Here is an 18,453-nt window from a genome sequence, read left to right on the forward strand (position 1 = left end):
CAACCAACTGGGGTCGCGACTATATAAGACCTGCTTCCAATGTTGCTGCAAAGTCGAGTAAGGATTATTGTATGCACTGAAACCAATTACGATCCAGCTCTGCTTTACCTTTTTGTACTCATTTCTTCTCACTTTCAGTTTCCACTCTTGCAGCCACTCTTGCAGCCACTGCTCGGCTTACACGGCATCCATCCACCTCCACTACTGCTTCAGCTTTAACCACTACAGCTTTTCTAACTTCAAACTCCGCTCAGAATGGCCTCTCTCAAAGGCAAAGTCGTCTGCGTCTCGGGCGCCGCTTCGGGCATCGGAAAGGCGACGGCCAAGCACCTGTTCTCGCTGGGTGTCAACCTGTCCCTGACAGACAACCGCAAGGACGCCCTGGACGCAGCCGTCGAGGAGATCAAGACACAGCCCTTGGCCGACGGCGTGTCGGCCGCACCCAAGGTGTATGCTCGCGTCACGGACGTGCGGTCGTCGGCCGAGGTCAATGCCTGGATTGACGAGACGGTCAAGACGCTCGGCGGCCTCGACGGCGCCGCGAACCTGGCCGGTGTCGTCGGCAAGAACATTGGCAAGCACGACGTGACAGACCTGTCGGACGAGGAATGGGCGTTTGTCAACGACGTCAATCTGACGGGCGTGTTCTATGCGATGCGCGCCCAGCTGCAGGCCATGAAGAAGATGGGCGGCGGCACGCCGCGCAGCATTGTCAACGCGGCCAGCACGGCGGGCATTGCGGGCAACGCCAAGAACGCCAATTACAGCGCGGCCAAGCACGGCGTGGTGGGTCTGACGCGGAGTGCCGCCAAAGAAGTCGGCCGCGACAACATCCGGGTCAACTGTGTGGCGCCCGGCGTGATTGACACGCCCATGGTGCAGACGCTCTTCAAAGAGCTGGCGGACGGGATCGAGAAGATTGTGCAGGAGGGCCAGGCGCTGGGCCGGCGGGCCAACCCGACCGAGGTGGGCAAGACGATCGCCTTCTTGCTGGGAGAGGACTCGTCGTTTGTGACGGGCTCGATTGTGACGATTGACGGCGGTCAGATTTGCTAGCTGAAGTGCATCGCGCAGCGCATCGGATGACCAGGGAAAAAATGTTTGCGCTGTACATACAATGAAAAGAACAAATCAATTTCCTTCATTCTATGAAGCCTCGCAACGACTATACTGCCTCACTTTGATAATACACTTCCTTGTCGAGTTACTCATACAGAGTCTGGACGTGCCCTCTTCAGTAAAGCTTGAGTTTCTGGAACATGTCGGCAGCAAAATCGGGTAGGCTTCGCACCAGCGAATCCACCTCGGGCACGTCCCGGAAACGAAAGAGAGCAGATGCGCAATACTCACTCACCATGCTGCGTAGCGAGTCTCGTTTGCTTGGTAACGTATTTTCATAGGTGAACTGCACGAGACAGACTATCTGCTCCAGGCTGTCCTTCGTGACCGTGTACCATACAAGAAGTCGGTGTAGCTTTCTCAGGGCAGCGGCCTTTAGGCTTTCGATCTGATGATAGTCGGCCAGAACATACATGTGGGCATGGACCATTAGGATGTTCAAGGTTCGGTTGTCCGGCCAGGCCACGTCGTCGTGGCTGCAGAGCGGATCCGGGCATGTAGTCATGAATCGACCGGTCTGACTTGTAGTGGTAGTGGCACGGTCCTTTGCATTCCTGGTTGGCGAACACATCTCATCCTTTGATTTTTCAGTCAAACTAGGTAATTTCTCGGCGCCGTTGTAGTCACCCGTGTACAGAAACATGGCAAATCGGCCAAACGTCTCCTTGCTTACTTCGGGCCAGACTACACACTTGCTTGCTGCTTCCTGCATATTGCCGTTCACAAGTGCATCGAGAGGGATGGATTGGGCGGCTACCAGTCCCGAGTGGAGGTGGTACTCTTTCTTTTCTTGGCCAATAATGAATTTAAACGGGTTAGACGAGACAATCCTATTTGTCGTACACGTTAGTATGCAAATTCAGAAGACGTTTATGGGCGAATAAAGGACTGACGTCTCGTATAGTGCAGAATCCATGGCCAATTATGGATTGTTTCGAGTAAGGTCGGCAAGAAACACTCGGAAAAGATGCCTTCGAAAAGTTATGTCGTCCGTGTACAATATGTGAGAAAACAACTGCAAATCTTGGTAGAGACATCCGTCCTATATATGTTTGAAAACGCCGTTTGCAATAGTCAGCTGAAACAGGGCAACAAACAGCCTGCCAGTCATTCACTTGGATACATTTGGAGTACACTGACTTCAACAATTCAGAACATAATGATTTACGTACGCCGGTTAGAGGTCATCGCACCAATTCAATAACATGAGTTATGTGCATTTACAGGGAATACGATTGTTTCAATATAGTTATTGTCTTGCGCGCATCATTCTACGACACCTCTGCGAAATACTCGGCCGATAGCGAGAGCCGGTCTCGGATGACTAGCACAATGTCGCGCCAGTCGGCCATCGCCCCTTGGCCAACGTCGCCACATGCAAGTCCTTTGCTGCAGGTGTTTGTCAGCGTCTCGTCCAGGACAACAGACAAAGGGTGAAACGCACACAAAAAACTTACCTTTGGGGCAACAACACTTCGTACCAGCCTGTTGGCTCTGCTTCTTCCGCGTCGCGTTCGCCGTCCTCGTCCGTCGTAGCCACTTTGGGCGGCTTCACGCCCCATGTGTCCCGCAGCGTCGCCAGCTGCCGCGCCGTCAGCGGGTGGTTCCACATGGCCGTGTTCATGCTCGGCGCCACCAGGATCCGCTTGCCCAGCGCCGGATCCGTCTCCCACGCACGAATCACGCTTGTGAGCAGCGTATCGCACAGACCGTTGGCGATTTTGGCTAGCAGGTTCGCCGACAGCGGCGCCACGACCAGCAAATCGGCCCAGCGGCGGAGCTCGATGTGCAGGATGGGCGCCCCGCGTGTCCAGGGCGGGTTCCACTCGTCCGCCTCGCCGACATAGATGGCGTCGACGTTTGGTAGGCCTCGCAAAGCGGCAGAATCGACGGCGGGCTGCTCAGCGGCTTGGCCCTGCAAAAACTGAGCGGCGCTGGGCGTCAGGATGATCCGGATAGATAGGTTTGGCACGCGCGAGAAAGCAGCGGCGATCAAGGGCAGCTTGATCGTGGCGACAGAGCCGCTGGCCGCGAGCAGAAGATGTCTCTTTCCATCATGGAGGGCGGCGGCAACCTCGGCAGCCGCCGACGGCCGATCCGGCCCTGTTGTTGCTGAAGACATGGAGTGTGATTTTGTCGTATATACGTCAACGTATTCGGGAAACAAACGTCATAATGGCATGTCGCGGGCAAGAAATATCATTGTCATTTCAGTTGAATTTATAATCTCAGTCAGTGACGTGCTGCGATGTACGCCGTAGCTTCTAGATCAGCGAGCTGCCAGAACACTCTCTGGGATGACTAACGTGGTCACGTGCACTTACACAACTTTCATGTGCGACTCCTCGACATTTCTGGGCTCCGTGGCTCCTAATCTCATAAAATCAATTCGTTATCGCTAAATTCGTAATGCGTCATGCAAGGTGCTCTATGAATACGAGTATAGGTAGTGTATGAAGCGCTGTTGCGCCGATCTAAACAAGAAACAATCAAAGCCAAACCACTGTCATCAGTTTGTGGCTCGTCCACCGTCCCAGAGGGTTTTGCATCAATCCGTCTTCACCTCTGCCGTTTTATCGAGTGTCTCCTCAGCTCTTGCAGCTATCTTTTCAGACAGTTCCTCGGTTTTCTCGGCAGGCTCCTTTGTTGAGGAAACATCCTTGTCCGTCTCTTTCTCGCCGTTGTGTTCCGCCGTCGTTTTCTCAACAATCCCCGTGTCCATCTTCTCCTTCTCGTTTGCTCCGTCCTTATCGACAAACAAAATATCGTCAAACCTATCCGTATTCGTCACCAGAGAATCACCGCCGTTTAGATTGACTTCTTCAAACGTTTCGACCGGTTTAGCAACAGCCGTCCGTGGCGGTAGTGGCGGAGGGGGACCTCTGGGGAATGATACAACATTTAACTTGGTTTCGTCCCTGTACGGGTTGCCGCTTTCGTTGCTCCACGGGTTGGTGTTGATAGCAACACCCCGCGCTCCAGGACCGTCCGAGTCGACTTGTGGCGCATCCGGCACGTCTTCATAGACACTCCGTTCCTCGTCCTCATCAATGGCATCGGGCACCACCAAGCCTGTTGCGCTGTTGCTTGCCTCTTTCTGTCGCTCTTTCTCTCGCAGAGCTTCCCGTTCTCGCTCTGCTTCGGCTGCCTCGGCCGCAGCCATGGCTGCCATGATGGCCTCGGCATCGGGATGTGGCTCAATCAGTACGGGGTCGGTTTGCGTCGCCATGTCCGCCATGGTCACAGCCGGTCGGCGGTCCATGCTCCAGCGTTGGCTCAGGCTGCTCTGTGTACGCCGGTGGCCGTTGTGGAAGGCGCTGTAAACAGGACTCTTGGGGCTCGGGTTAAAGGCGAACACCTCGCTAGCCGGGCGGGAGTTGGTCGCGGCTTCGCGAATCTCGAGGCCTTCCTTCTCAAGAGCCAACACACCGTACGGGTCCGGGTCTTCGGGGTCCGGCACACCAAACAACGAGACCGGCGCTTCAATGTCGACATCGCCAGGCGCAGGCTGGCCCTCAAGCTCGTCCATTAGCTCTTCGTCGACGTCAGTGCGGCCCTCGGCGGCCTTTAACGTTTCCATCAGCATAGAGACCTCGGGCGGCCGGTGCCGCACTTTGCCCGCCAGGATGTCCACGGCGGCAATCTCTTGGTGGTAGAAGCGCTTGTTCTCGTCCGTCCGCTCGACGATTATGGTGCCGTCGACCTGGACGCCTGCGTAGAAGCCGCGCGACTTGAGGTATGTGAACACGGGCCGGTTCATCTCTTTCCACTTGCCGTCGTTCTCAAGCACGCCGCCCGCGCCGACAGGACCTGCTACCGCACTGATCTCGCCGCCGAGCGTGGCCCGTAGTTTTGTAAACGACGCAAGCGCCTTGCGGTTGTTGATCACCAAGACGCAGTCGTAGATATCGACGCCCACCAAGAAACCGAGGCCGGCCGTGTGCAGAAGAATGCCCGAAGGCTCAGACCAAGTGCCGTCCTCCTTGCGCGCGACAAGAACACCCGAGCCGCCGGCGCCCGAAATCCAGAGACCCGTGCGCATGGTCGTGAATATGGCGAGGCCGACGGCCTTCTGGATGACTTTTTGGGGAATCTTTTTGAGGACGCGCTGTTTCGACTTTGGGCCGTCACGGTCCGGGCCGGACGGCTTCTCGATTTCCGTGTAGAAACCATCCTCTGCGTTGTGGTTAGCACCAATGCTGCCAAGATGAGTCCAGACCCAGCGCGACGTAGTGCACCGAAAGACTTACTGCAAAAGGACCGGAGAATACGGGCTGCTTTGTCGCTTTCCTTGTCAAGCGTAGTCGGCCAAAAGGCCTCGCTGCCGATGCGGTTGGAGAACCGGTTGACGGGTGCGCCAAGCTTGTCCGCCCAGCCCCAGACCTTGTCGAATCCCTGCTTGCTCTTGGTCTTGGTCGTGTCCCACGACGGCAGCCTGGATGTCACCTTTTCCATTGCGATATCTGTGGGAAGGTGAAGAAAAGGTACGGAGGAAATTGCAGAAAGCAAAGACAATGAAGAGAAACGAGAAACAATAGAGTATGAAGACAAAAGAAGCCTCAATTAAAGGTGCATGGCAAAGTTGGCGCCCGTCATGGAGCTCTCTCGGCTTACAATCACAAAGAGGATCAGCGACGAGAGTCAGAATCGTCAAAAGGACAAGAGACAAGCCGGAAAAATAAAGCAGTCAGACAGAAATCAGTCAAATGGTGACAATGGGGGAAAGAACGAGGGACAGCACGGAACATTAGAAAGACAATGCAGCTCCTGCACTTTACTACATCAAGCTCCTCCGGGGCGTTCGGTAGGCAGTCGCAAAGCCAAAACGGGGTGCGGTGTGAGGTGCGAGCTGGTGGTGCATTCCTGCGGTGCTTCGTAGGCACTACGCGGGGCCGCTGTGGCTTTGCGTAGAGGAGGGGCAGGCGTGGTGCTGACGCTATGCGCTGACCTAAACAGCGGGAGCGGCCCTAGAAATGCCCCATTCCGGCGTTTCCGAGACAGCGAGAGCGAAGCGCGAGGCTGCAGATACCGACATACAGAGGCAAAGAAGCTTAGAAGAGCTCGAAAAGTAGAAGCAGATCGAGTAGCGAGATTCACGGCGTGTCGGTGGTTTACTTGGCATTCGTTTTCTCACAAACGGCCTCAATTGATCAGCTGGACGCAATACTGCGGCACGGCCTCTCCGTCACTCGGTTTCCGTCCGTCTTCTTCCGTGCATTGCCCGCAGCGTCGCATATCCTGCCATCTTGGGATGTGTTCGTTGCTTTCTGTCTGGTATGTTTCCAATCCTCACCTTGGCGACCTGCATGGATCAACGGTTGGCGGTATGAACGTCTGGCCGAATTGAGATTGACGTGCTTTGAAGACAGCGTACCAGTCCAGTTATTCTTTGCCTCGGGCGGTCTCTTGACCGTAGGCCAATAACAATCTCGCTCACTTGCGAGATATCTCGAGAAAATTGGTAGCCCATTGTTACGCATACTGTCAACGGCTGCTCGGTCAGGAACGATCTCGACATTCACACAGTATACTGTTTCGCACTGTAATCGAAAGGGCCCATCCCAATAGTCAAGCTCTTCAAACGGAGCATACAACCCGGAGAATACACAATTGCCCTGCAGGTGTTGCCTTGGCCGGACAGGCCGAGCGCTTGATTTCATCAGCAGCTTTTGTCGATTCCTGCAACAATCCAACTGGCCTTTCGCAAGGCGAGGCCAATTCATCTTGCACTGAGCTATCACGTCACCTACCAACTGGCGCGCTAAGAGATATGTACCTGACGTACTGCATCTACCGCAAAAAGATACATGCTCAATTAGGACAATGGCAAGGGCAGCAAACGAAGAACATCGGTTCCATACCTGTAGAAACCTACAAACGACGCCCGAGATGTGCAAAACAACACCCGTCACGATGCGAACCTACAACCCAATAAACAACCGTCATAGCTCCAAGTCGAGCGGGTCCAATTATGCAGGTTATGTTTCTGTGCCGCTGTCTGTCGGCTGGCAGCAGCTGACAAGTGGGGCCTAGTCATATTTTTCGACTCTCCCTGCCCCAACCACCTGGTCACCAAACAACGTATGTACCAGTACAAGCACCAGCACCTGCTACTGGGCCGCTAGCGCCCTCAACCTTCTCCTAGATACCCTTCAGGCTGCTGCCCGGTTCCCTTTTCCAGGCCCTAATACGCGGGGTTTTGCGCGCGTGATAGCCGCTTCAGGATGCCAAAGCAGGGCTGCACGCCCGCTAAAGGGGTCCAGGGGAGCTTCCCTGCCTGCAGGACCTTACCAGGACCTGCAGATGCAGAGATGGTACACAGATTGAGCGTGTCTGTGCCCCACAGCAGGCGACTGTGGAGATCGTGACTTGCGTCTTAACAAAGTATCGGTACCGTGTCCCAAACCTGGTCGCTTTCCTTTTTTGTCAATGAGGCAGGTCCGTTTGTACTTCTGTATGGTTGCGTCGTTGGTTGCCTCGGCGGATTTCGTGCGGCGTCGCCTACAGAGTCGCGCCTGCCGTGTCAAACCACCCCTGTAAAATGACACAAATAGGGGGAAAGGGAGGAAGGCGCGTCCGCAGACCTTTTCCAGCCACAAGCCCATACACGCCCAATCCACGCCCCCAGTGTGGCACCAACAGCACATTACCTTCCTCACTCAGGGCGAAAAAATAAGGCAGGATGCTGCGCACACAGCAACCCAACGAGCCCACATTAGCAACCCGCTAGCAGGAATTAGCAGGCACCATGCGCACATGACAAGTTCTCCAAAATCCCTTCGTTCTTCTCCTTGCCACTCCTTCCCATTCGACCTTGCCATCGTCATCACACTTCTCAGTATTCGCATTCACGAGCGCTTCACCACAAACATCAGCATCGTCTTCGCGGTTCGACTCCTCTCTTCCTCTCCCTTCCACGGGCCTCGTCTCTCGGTTTGCTTTGTCTTGTCGACCGGCTAGCCTGCCCTCACTACAGCTCGCTGACACCCACCCGCGTTTTCAGCCGCTTCGATCGCGAAAATCGAAAACTTTTGTGTTTTTCATTCCCCTGAAAAACACAATCTTCTACCACATCCGCCCATCCTCCTATCCTCGTCGTCTTGGACACTCTCGACTTCATCTCCTTCCTCCCTCTCTCTTCCGCATCGTGGACAATTGATCCTCGGTGTTGACGTTCTCCCGTTTTCTACCTTTTTCTCAGATTCCCTCTACAGACACACAATGTCGTCCGAGGTACAGTCTCGACCGGCTGCCACACGCGGTGGCCGGGGCGCTGCACGCGGTGGCAGAGGAGGCTTCGCTGGCCGTGGCAGCACGCGCCGGACGAATGGTGATGCAAAGAACGATGACAGCAGCCCAGTATCCCTTGAGGACGAGGGCGAGATTGGCCAGCTCAAGAAGCTGTACGGCGCCAAGACGTCACTCATCCGCGAGTTGTTCCCCGACTGGTCCGAGGTCGACGTCCTGTTTGCTCTCCGTGAGACCGATGGTGACGAGAACCTGACGGTCACGCGCATTGCCGAAGGTGAGTTTTTGTGGTTTCTTGCTTTCGTGCGGTTCTGTCGCTCCATTTGGAGAGCTTCAAAGGTGGACACGTGCTTTTTTTTTGTCTCGAGAGCTTTTGTTCAGACAAGCTTCATCCTCCCTTGATTCATCACACAGCTTGCATCATGCGATTGGTGCCACGCAGCAATTGCTTTGGCTTTCATTGAGAGAATCAACGCTCGGCAACACCTCCTCGTCTTTTCGATTCCTTTTTTTTTTGTTCCTTCTTTTGTCACACAACTCCACACCCGATCGTCAACCTCACCGGTCTTCACTAGGACCGTTCTGGCCCATACTAACTGCTTCCTCCACTAGGCACAATTTCTCAGTGGGACGAGGTTTCCAAGCCAAAGAAGGAACGCACGAAGCCAAAGGCCGCAACCGCCGACGCAGCTGCAGCCCGACCGGCCAGACGCGAAGGGGCAGGCCCCGACAAGACCCGTGGACGTGCGAATGCCAGGGCGGTTGAGCGCGGTGGGCGCAGTGCTCGTGGCCGCTCAGCTCCCGCATCGGCAAACGGCACCCGCACCGACGCACCCCTTTCTGTCCCGACCGAGGAGTCGCAAGCGTGGGATGGCCAAAAGCCCGCCGACGAGTCGACCCCCGAACCGACCGCTGCCGCTGCTGCTGCACACACTACCTCCGCTGCTCCCACATCTGCTCCTACTGCTGCTGCTGCCGTCCCGAAGACGTGGGCGAGCATGCTCCGCCAGACTGTTGTTCCCCTACCAAAGGCCGCTGCAAAGCCCAAGGAGGCTGCGCACGCAACCAAAGCTCCCACCGATATCGCTACCGATTCTCTCCCTCCCTCCACTTCTACTGCCGCACCCACAACAGCTCCCTCCTCCGCACCAACTGGCGACGCCGAGCCCGAGTCAGCCACTGCTGAAGACACGCCTGTCGTCAAGGAAGCGGCGGCGCTGGACGTCGCCATTCCGGTTGTCGTACCGGAAGTCGCCATTTTACCCTCCAAGGATGCCCTTACCGAAAGCAACCTCGAGCAGGTCGACGACGACTCCCACCCTCCCGAGACCGATACCCTCCATAGCGAGGCCGCCGACTCTTGGGACCCCCGTGCCGCTGCTCTTGCCGGCACCAGCACTCCCATCTCTGCTTCCCAGCAGCAGCACGCCGGCAAGCCCGCCGCCGTGGGCAGTGGCTATGCTACTACCGCCTCCAAGGCCACCGACCGCGGCGCCGTCCGCACCCCCAGCTACTCGCGCCGCATCCTCGACCAGGAGGAGGCGGTCCGTATGCCTGTCAACCGCGATGTTGACCGCGCTGCTGTGCAGTTCGGTGCCTTGAACTTCAACGGCGCAGATAACGAGGACATTGACGGCGACCGTGAGGAGCCCGAGACCCGCGCCCAGCCGCCCGATGATTCTCCCGTCGCGCACCCCCGCGCGTCCCTCCCGCCCGTTGCGCCGCCCGCATCTGTCCCCGACGCATTCGCAGCCCAGAAACAGGCTGCCGCCAACGCGACCCCCACCGCGACCTCTACCCTTCCCTCCGCACCGGGTGCCACGGCGCCCGTCGCTCCGCCGACAGGCCCTGCTGCCCAGGCCCAGAACGCCCAGCCGTACGGCCGCTACGGCCAGGCTGCTCAGGATTCCGCGTTTGGCCAGAAGCCCTTTGACACCTACGGCCAACCCGCCCAACCCCAGGCCTCGGCCGCCTCCCAGTTCGACAACTACCAGAGCATCCCGACTACCGCCAACACCCAGGCCCCGCAGGCCCCGACCGCCTACAGCTCCGCCGCCCCCAACGAGTACTCGCAGTACTTCACCTCTGATGCGCAGAGCCGCATGCCGCAATACAACAACTACTACCAGGCGTACGGCCAGCAGGCCCAGGGCCACCAGGACGGTGCCCAGAACCAGCGCTCCTACGGCGCATACGACTCGCTTAGCCAGTACCCCCAGAGCAGCGGTGCGTCCCGCTTCGGCGGTGCTGCTGCCGCTACGTCGACCGCTGCCGCTGACGCCCAGAACAGCGGCACCTCGACCCCCAATCCCCCGGTTGCCGGCCAGCCGCAGTCCCAGCAGCAGCCCGGCGCTGGTGCTCAGGGCCAGCACGGCCAACAGCAGCACCAGAACAACCAGTACCAGTCTTACTCGCAGCACCCGTACTACGCCAGCCCCTACTACGCCCAGTATGTTCAGTACGGTGCTTTTGGTGGCCAGAGCAACTTTGGCACCCCCTACGGTGGCAAGGGTGGCTACGGTGGTGCTCACCACCCTTACAACATGAACCCGCAGTATGACCAGCACTCGCAGTCTTCGGGCGGCTTCGGCGGCGCCTCGTCTCTGCACCGCGGTGCTGGCGCCGACAACACCGGCCTGGGCTCCGCCGGTCTCAGCGACTACGGTCGCGTTGCTTCTTCCAACCAGTCCCAGACCGGCTTTGGCGGTGCTGGTGCCACTGGTCACGATGGCACCTACGGCCGCGGCGGTGCCTCCGGGTACCAGTCGCAGGCTGCCGGCCAGGGCTACGGTGCGCAGCAGTCTCAGGTGGGCTCGCAGCAGACCGGTGCTGATGACCTCAAGCCGTACGGCGATGCCTCCAAGGCCGCCGGTGCTGGTCCCAACCCATCGGGCCTGGCCCGCCCCGGCTCTGCCACCAACACCCAGTCCTCGCAGTCGCTGCCTCCGCCGCAGTCCGCCCAGCAAGGTGCGTACAGCGGCTACCCCTCGCACCTGCAGCACGGTGCCGGTGGTCTCCACGGTAACAACCAGTCGGCGGCTGGTGGCGCTGGCGGTTACGGCGGCAATCAGAACCACGGCAACAACCCGTACATTAGTGCCTACGGCGGCCACAACGCGCAGCATGGCGGCCATGCCGGCCAGGGCTTTGGCAGCAACTACTACAGCAACCAGCAGCAGCAGCGCGGCTGGGGCGGCAACTACCACTAGATGTGAGTTATCCGCGCATCTCTTCCTGGGCGGGGAGACTGTTTGTTGAAAAGAGAGGATGATTTGAAGGGTCTTGGCCCGCGTCCTCTTGTCGTTGCTTTAATCTTTAATTTTTTTGTTACTCGGTCTCTTTTTTTTCTTTCGTTTGTTGTGTCTCTCCTATGGTATTTGTTTTCTTTTTTTTTGTTATCGTATGTGTGTCATTATTACTACTCATCATCTTGTTTTTGTTTGTACTGCAGATTGAGAGAAGAAATGAGAGTGAAATACCAAACAAAAACAAAAATACACTCCCACACAGACACGCAAAACTGCTCTTCTATTTCTTATTGCTTTTTTGACAAAAAAAAACATTGTTGTGACTGTACGGTTTTTTTTCTTTTTCGTTTTGGTCTTTTGATCTGATTGTATGGGTTTTGTTTATTGTGTTTCTTTAACCCAACTTGTGTTCCGGGACAAATGGTTTTGCTACTTGCCTTCATCGCTGGTTTTATCTTGATGGGCACCAAAAAATATGGTTTGGAGGAGAATATCATTTTGCCTCTTTATGGTTTCTTTGCCAAATTATATAAAATGGAAAAGGTTATTAGTGGGAGGAGTTCGACGAGGTCTTTCTCTTGTCTCAGTCTAGTTTTCACAGAACACAAAATGTTCCCTGCGCTGGTCCAAACATGTGAATCTTGTAGAGAAGAATACTTTTCTGTATTCTAAATGAAATTTCCAAATTGAGAATTAAAATAATTCATAGAGGGTTTTTTTTAGAAAAGAAAAATATAAAAATAAAAATAAAATAAAAATCCTCCTGCATGTCTATTCTGCTCAGGTTCGCTGAAGTACAGTGTGAAATAACACTTCTTCGACGCGCCTTTCGTTTCTTGGATTTATTCACGTATTGTTCCGTACCCCTTCTACCTACTGTGCTTTGCTAGAAATTTATATAAATTCCAAGACACGGAGTGCTGGTTTTCTCTGCTTACCGTTTGAGTCTATTGGCTTTTACGTGGGTTAGGGATGAAGGGTGACGGTAACAGTGTCTTTTGTCGAGTCTTATGTCTTATAAGGATCGGTTCATAATATACTCCGTGTTATGATCACGAAAAAAAAACGAGGGATGACGAGTCCAGGAAAGGTAGAGATGGGGGAATGTAGATCATGACTCGGTGCAAAGGCATCCGCATCGTGTCGATAGCTGTCAGGAGGAAAGGAGAAGTCGTATTGCACATCCACGTATAGCAGAATACCACAAGATACCATATAGTACCATCCCCGCTCCTAAAGGATCATCGGAAGGTTTGCAGAGCGTGGAGACCAAGGGTATTTCGGGACAATTAGCCGCCAAGAGATATCGTTTTGGCAGTGCGGTTGAAATTGAAACGAGAAAGAAACAGGCGACAGGCGGTGGGATAGAAACAACACATATACAGTGCGGAGGGGAAGCCGTCGAGTTGAAGGGGCCAAGATAAACACACGCCAAGAGTACGGAAAGAAGGGAAGAAAGGCACGAGAGAAAAGAGCCGAACGACTAAAGAAAGCTTGTCTTTGCTGTGAGGGTTTGGCTGGCACCTAATTATTTTTTTTCTCCTTTCCTGCTCTTTGCGTTTTCGAATGCTACCCCATCTGATTCGGGACTTATTATCTTCTTTTGTTTCTACCCCAGCTTTGTTGGTAGTCCCTGGACCCCACATTTTGAATGTGGTGTTTGCGATCGCGATCGTAATGAAAATAAGGGAAAAAAATGAGGATCTGATACGACTGTCGTTTGCACATGAATGTTCTCTTAGTGTTCTATCGAATAAAGTACAGCTTCGTTACATTTCTTATGGAATATCAGCCTGACCACACAAACGCATCCGCCGGTAATCCCCTTCTTCCTCCTGTTCTTCCTCCTCTTCTTCCTCCTCTTCATCCTCCTCTTCATTCCTGGCAACCTGACAACTATCTCGCCCTTCCCGCCGCATCGAATCTCGCCCGAATGGATGCCTCGTGTTCTGCAGATGGTCATAGGAAATTCATCCTGCGAGCTCATCGTGTTCTCCCGCATGTTCCAAGCCTCGTCCAACTTGTCCAGCTCATAGATAACTCTCCTCGTTCCTCTTTCCCTTTCCCCACTTCTACCGTCCTCCCATCTGGTCGCCAGACTTGTCGTTCCGGTATTATAAGCAAGATCTGTATTTAACAAAGGAGCAAGGAAGTGGCCCCAAACTTATCCAGATTGGACAACACGTCAGCCACTCGTTCCCACGGCCTGGATCCAGGACGGTCCAATTTCCATTTTTGACGTTCCTCGGCCCTCATGTGTGCCTCGTTCTTTGAGCTCGACACTCTGTGGTACATGTTCTTATCTGTGGAGTTTTCTTTGGCTTTTTTATATCATCTTCCTCATCCTGACTACCGTGTTCGCTGTCCGTTGCCACACGACTCAATAACATGCCGTGGCCTTTCCGCTCGTACTCTCGGCCCCGGCACGGCGAGTTGAGATGCACATAATCCTGGGGATTGGGAGAAGAGGCTTTGCCATGCATCCTTTACCCTTTCCCATACCGGTCTAATAAACAAGGGCCAGAGATCGCCTTGTGTCGTGCGATGGCCGCGATGGCACAGACTCCTGCTGTCGTCATCCCCAATGTGGGATGAAAGTAGATGAGAATTCGAAAACGGAAAAGAGAAAAGGAAGAGAGAAGAGAGACAGGAAAGCAGACAAACGACTCTCAAGTTTTGTTTTCATCAACCACTTCCAAGTTGCAACAGCCGAACATGCACACGTGCCTTTCTTCCGTATTTTCTGCCCCCTTCCCTGTTCTTCCAACTCCCTTGCTTTCCCTTGTTTGATTTTGATTTCCTTGAGCCGCTTGGTGCTGTTCCTTGATACCAGTCCGTCCATGCGACCACTGCAGAGCAAGATGGCTACCCCAGATTTTCACATATATGGGCCTTTTGTTCCGGTCTTGGCATCGTCAAGTCTTGGCACTGCTCCTGAACAGATGCCACTTGTGCCCATGTTCCGCGTCGTCTGATATCTCACCTTCGTATCTCTATATAGTATTCCCTGCCCATTGTCTTGTTTTGCTTTCACGTCGTTTACTCATCCAACACACGTCTTTACATCGTTTCACTTTTCCCTTCTTCTCTTCGTCGTCTCCATCTTCTTCCTGCTTCACCAAAATGTCACCACACGCGAGGGCCCGGCCGACGAAACCGTCGACTTGGCCGTTCTTCAGGCACTTTACCAAAGTCTCCTTTATCTCGCTGATGCTGCTCAGTCTCAGCGTGCTGGAGTTTGGCTTCGACAACTCCATCACCAGCCTCGTCCAGGTCATGGACCAGTTTGACGTGGATTTCCACATGTACCTGCCGCTCAACGAGACGGAGCCCACACACCACCACGGAACACGTGCACATGAGGGAAGTCATAGCAACAGCAGCAGCAACGGGACCCATCATCACGGCCACCCGCAGATGGATCCCGTCAAGCTGTCGATTTTCGGGTCGATCGGCACGCCCTTCCGCGCCGGCATGCTCTTTGTGGCCCTGCTGATCGCCGAGCGCTGGGGCCGCTGGGCGGTGTTCGTGGTGATGCAGTTTGGCAGCCTTCTGGGCGCCACGATCCTGTTCACGGCGCACTCCTTTGTGCAGGTCGTCTGCGGCCGCGTCGTGCTGACCATGTTCTCCGGCTGGCACGACTGGCTGATCCCCATGTACCTGGCCGAGATTGTCCCCGGCCCGGTCCGCGGCTCCGTCATTGCGTTTTACATGATCTTTAGCTATTCCGGCTCCGTCACGGCGGCGCTGGCCACGTTCTTCTGCTCCCGGGCCTACGTCGACGACGCCCGCCAGTACCGCATCCCCTTTGCCCTCATGTGGATCACGCCCGCCGTGTGCCTGTCGCTCTGCTGGGTGCTGCCCGAGTCGCCGCGCTGGCTGGTGCGCAAGGGCCGCATGGACGACGCGGCGCGGGCGCTGCGGCGGCTCAACGGCACCAAGAACGGCTACTCGCCCGAGGAGGAGGCGAAGCTGCTGCTGGCGTCGATCGAGGAGGACGCGGCCACGCAGGGCGCGTGGCGGGACCTGTTCCGGGGCACCAACACGCGGCGCACGCTCATTGTGTTTATGAGCATCTTCATCATCTCCTTCACGGGGCAGTCGTTTGTCACCAAGTACGGCACCATCTTCGTCAAGGGCATCGGCGCCATGGACCCGCTGCAGTTTGGCCTCATGGAGAAGAGTCTGAGCATCATTGCGCCGCTGACGCTGCTGTTTGTCATTGACCGCTTCGGCCGCCGCACCATTTACTTTGTCAACGCCGTCGTCTACGCCGTCTGCCTCTTTCTGATTGGCGGCATCGGCATGATGGACGTCCACCGCGTCGGCAACGTCATCATCACGCTCTACATCCTGTCCGCCATCGTCCACATCATCGGCTACCACGGCGCCTGCACCGTCGTCGCCGCCGAGACGCCCCATCTGCGCCTGCGCGAGCGCACCCTCACTGTCACCCACATTGCCAGCAACATTGTCGAGTTTGGCGTGTCCTTTTCGCTGCCCTACCTGCTCTACAAGCCGTACGCCGACCTCGAGTCCAAGGTCGGCTTTATCTACGGCACCATTTCCATTCTCGGCATCGTCTGGGGCTACTTTTACCTGCCCGACACCAGCAAGCGCTCCCTCGAGGAGCTCGAGGAGCTGTGGCAGGCCGGCGTCCCCGCCTACAAGTTTGGCTCCTACAAGACCACCGGCAGCGGCGTCGGCTTCCGTGTCACCCAGCTGGAGCGCCATGCGGGCGCGGGCGAGCTGGGCTCGAGCTCCGAAGACCTGCCGCAGGCCACGAGCCTCCGCGGCACCGCCGAGAGCGGCAAAGCCGACAGCGACATCCTTGACAAAGGCGTCGCTGTTGTGCACGAAGAGGTGGTCGTGCCTGAGAAGGTGTAGCTGTTGTTGTCCATTGCCGGGTTCTAGCACTCATGAAGAGTTTTATTTTTATTTTTATTTTTGTTTTAGTCTCTCTTCCTTTTCAGTCATTTCCACTCATCCGTACACTCATTTCTGCGCGACTATACATGTAGGCATTGCATATCACTTGGCGTTTGATTTCGAACCTGCTGTTCTTTACTGCATTATAATCTCTCTTTGTGTGCATCGTCACGTATGGCAAGATTACTGCAAAACGGAGTGTGAGTTGGACACGCTTTGCTCCACATTACTACTTGTCTGAAAATTATGTGCAATGCACTGTAGCCTTGCAAGAGACACTTATGTGCCTTTATCAGTCTCGGCACCGAGATCGCTTGATCAAATGACGGGACGGGCTGGGACGAGTCCGTCCATCTGTCTGACCGTTGCCTTTCAGGGGGTAAGAAACACCATAAATCACCGTGCAAGCCTTGGTCTCTATCCCTCGGTAGTTCATACAATGCTTATAGCGTACAAAGACAGGTACTACGGAGGATATGGCAGGAGATGAAGAGATACAAAGTGGCCGCGCGTTTCAGGGCTTCGAGAAGGCAAGAGACGGCCCAATGCGGCACTGTAATATAAACAAAAGAACATGATGCAGGCTTCTCGGAGAATAAATAAAGCAGAAGTAATGTGAATGACAAACATGAAGCTGCATAAAAGGAACAGAATGAAGAAAGTAGTAGCTGTGATACAAAAGCACATGTCCCTCTGGCGTCAGTCGCGAGTTTGCCTCCACAGTTCCAGGTCGAAACGAACATGTACAGAGTAGACACCAGCACATCTTAATAAAGAATGGTAAATTAAGAGCAGAGTGGCGATGTCCTTTATGGTCGGCTCTTTCTCCGGCATAACTGGCATGGAAACATTTCAACGGCAGATATCTAGCAGAAATGAGAGAAAGAAATAGACAGTTATCGTCGAGACGTCAAGACACGTCCAACAAAACAAAGTCAAACAGATAACCTCCCATCAACGTACACTCCTCGTTCAGCCTCCCATGGCATCCCCCACCCTCGCGCCTACTCCTTCTTCGCCTTCACCGGTGCCGTCACCTTGGTCGTGCCCTTGAAAATCATCCAGCTGCCGATCAGGTTGTGCACCCACCGCCCCGCCGCGCTCTCCAGCAACGACGGCGGCTCGTCCTTGGCATGCCGCCAGAACCACGTCTCGTTGACAAAGACCACCTCGTTGCCCGACGCCGTCGTCTCGACCGCCGCCACAATCACCGCGTGCACCACCAGGTCCGGCTTGTCGGCCAGCGGCTGCGTCATGAGCTCGGCGCGGTCGCGGCTGCGGTACGTCACCAGATGGGGCCCGCAGGCCACGTCGTCCTTTTGGAACGCCAGCGCCTCCAGGTGGTCGGCGCCAAACGTCTTGCGCAGGGCCGGGTCCTGGACGATGCGGTGCATGATGAGGCCCATGGGCGTCCAGCTGAACGCGCCAAACGTGCCGCGCAGGTACGTCGTCAGGAGCTGCCCGTCCGCGCGGCCCGTGGTCAGCCGCTGGATGGGCACCGGCTTGGAGACGACGCGCTCGCAGTAGACCACGTACGGCGCGTCGTCGCCGTACACCTCGGCCGGCAGCGAGTGCGGCGGCACCGTGTCGGCCACGGTGGTCGCGTCCGAAAAGGTCTTGGCGGCGCCAGACGCGGCGGTGGCCGCCGCGGCCGCTACGGCGTCCTTGTCCTTGGCCGTCAGCACGCGCTGCTGCGTCGCCGAGGCGCCGACGTAGTACGACGTGATCGCCTGGACCAGCAACAGGTAGACGGTCGGGGCCACCACGGGCACCAGCGACAGCGCGACGAGCGTCGCCTTGGACGGCACCGTGAGAGGCATGGCGTTTGGTTGCGGCGAGGTTTCGGTACCGGTGCGATCCAGCTTACAGCGATAGCAGGCGGTGCGGCAGAGCTTCAGTGGGGCTCTTT

At 55.7% G+C, this 18,453-nt stretch overlaps 7 protein-coding genes across 7 annotated transcripts; 3 read left to right on the forward strand and 4 right to left on the reverse strand.

The window, feature by feature from the left end:
* Nucleotides 1-255: 255 nt before the first annotated feature.
* On the forward strand, nt 256-1,056 carry SPSK_07895 (uncharacterized protein; the record flags this gene model as incomplete). Its single annotated transcript, XM_016734548.1, has 1 exon — nt 256-1,056. One exon carries the CDS (start codon nt 256-258, stop codon nt 1,054-1,056), a length of 801 nt encoding a protein of 266 aa, XP_016590416.1.
* Nucleotides 1,057-1,234: 178 nt separating this feature from the next.
* SPSK_11031 (uncharacterized protein) lies at nt 1,235-2,035 on the reverse strand (the record flags this gene model as incomplete). Its single annotated transcript, XM_016737251.1, has 2 exons — nt 1,235-1,949; nt 2,013-2,035. The coding sequence occupies 2 exons, from the start codon at nt 2,033-2,035 to the stop codon at nt 1,235-1,237; spliced, it is 738 nt and encodes a 245-aa protein (XP_016590417.1).
* A 355-nt stretch (nt 2,036-2,390) lies between these two features.
* SPSK_07862 (phosphopantothenoylcysteine decarboxylase) lies at nt 2,391-3,241 on the reverse strand (the record flags this gene model as incomplete). The annotated part of the gene is made up of 2 exons (XM_016734515.1): nt 2,391-2,508; nt 2,577-3,241. The coding sequence occupies 2 exons, from the start codon at nt 3,239-3,241 to the stop codon at nt 2,391-2,393; spliced, it is 783 nt and encodes a 260-aa protein (XP_016590418.1).
* A 426-nt stretch (nt 3,242-3,667) lies between these two features.
* SPSK_07253 (uncharacterized protein) lies at nt 3,668-5,574 on the reverse strand (the record flags this gene model as incomplete). Its single annotated transcript, XM_016733917.1, has 2 exons — nt 3,668-5,295; nt 5,370-5,574. The coding sequence occupies 2 exons, from the start codon at nt 5,572-5,574 to the stop codon at nt 3,668-3,670; spliced, it is 1,833 nt and encodes a 610-aa protein (XP_016590419.1).
* Nucleotides 5,575-8,340: 2,766 nt separating this feature from the next.
* On the forward strand, nt 8,341-11,576 carry SPSK_06950 (rnapii degradation factor; the record flags this gene model as incomplete). Its single annotated transcript, XM_016733620.1, has 2 exons — nt 8,341-8,644; nt 8,980-11,576. 2 exons carry the CDS (start codon nt 8,341-8,343, stop codon nt 11,574-11,576), a joined length of 2,901 nt encoding a protein of 966 aa, XP_016590420.1.
* Nucleotides 11,577-14,738: 3,162 nt separating this feature from the next.
* Nucleotides 14,739-16,502, forward strand: SPSK_07324 (sugar transporter; the record flags this gene model as incomplete). The annotated part of the gene is made up of 1 exon (XM_016733988.1): nt 14,739-16,502. One exon carries the CDS (start codon nt 14,739-14,741, stop codon nt 16,500-16,502), a length of 1,764 nt encoding a protein of 587 aa, XP_016590421.1.
* A 1,046-nt stretch (nt 16,503-17,548) lies between these two features.
* SPSK_07885 (uncharacterized protein) lies at nt 17,549-18,364 on the reverse strand (the record flags this gene model as incomplete). The annotated part of the gene is made up of 1 exon (XM_016734538.1): nt 17,549-18,364. The coding sequence occupies one exon, from the start codon at nt 18,362-18,364 to the stop codon at nt 17,549-17,551; it is 816 nt and encodes a 271-aa protein (XP_016590422.1).
* Nucleotides 18,365-18,453: the final 89 nt, after the last annotated feature.

This window comes from Sporothrix schenckii (genome assembly GCF_000961545.1).
Source record: "Sporothrix schenckii 1099-18 chromosome Unknown Cont41, whole genome shotgun sequence".
NCBI lineage: Eukaryota > Fungi > Ascomycota > Sordariomycetes > Ophiostomatales > Ophiostomataceae > Sporothrix > Sporothrix schenckii.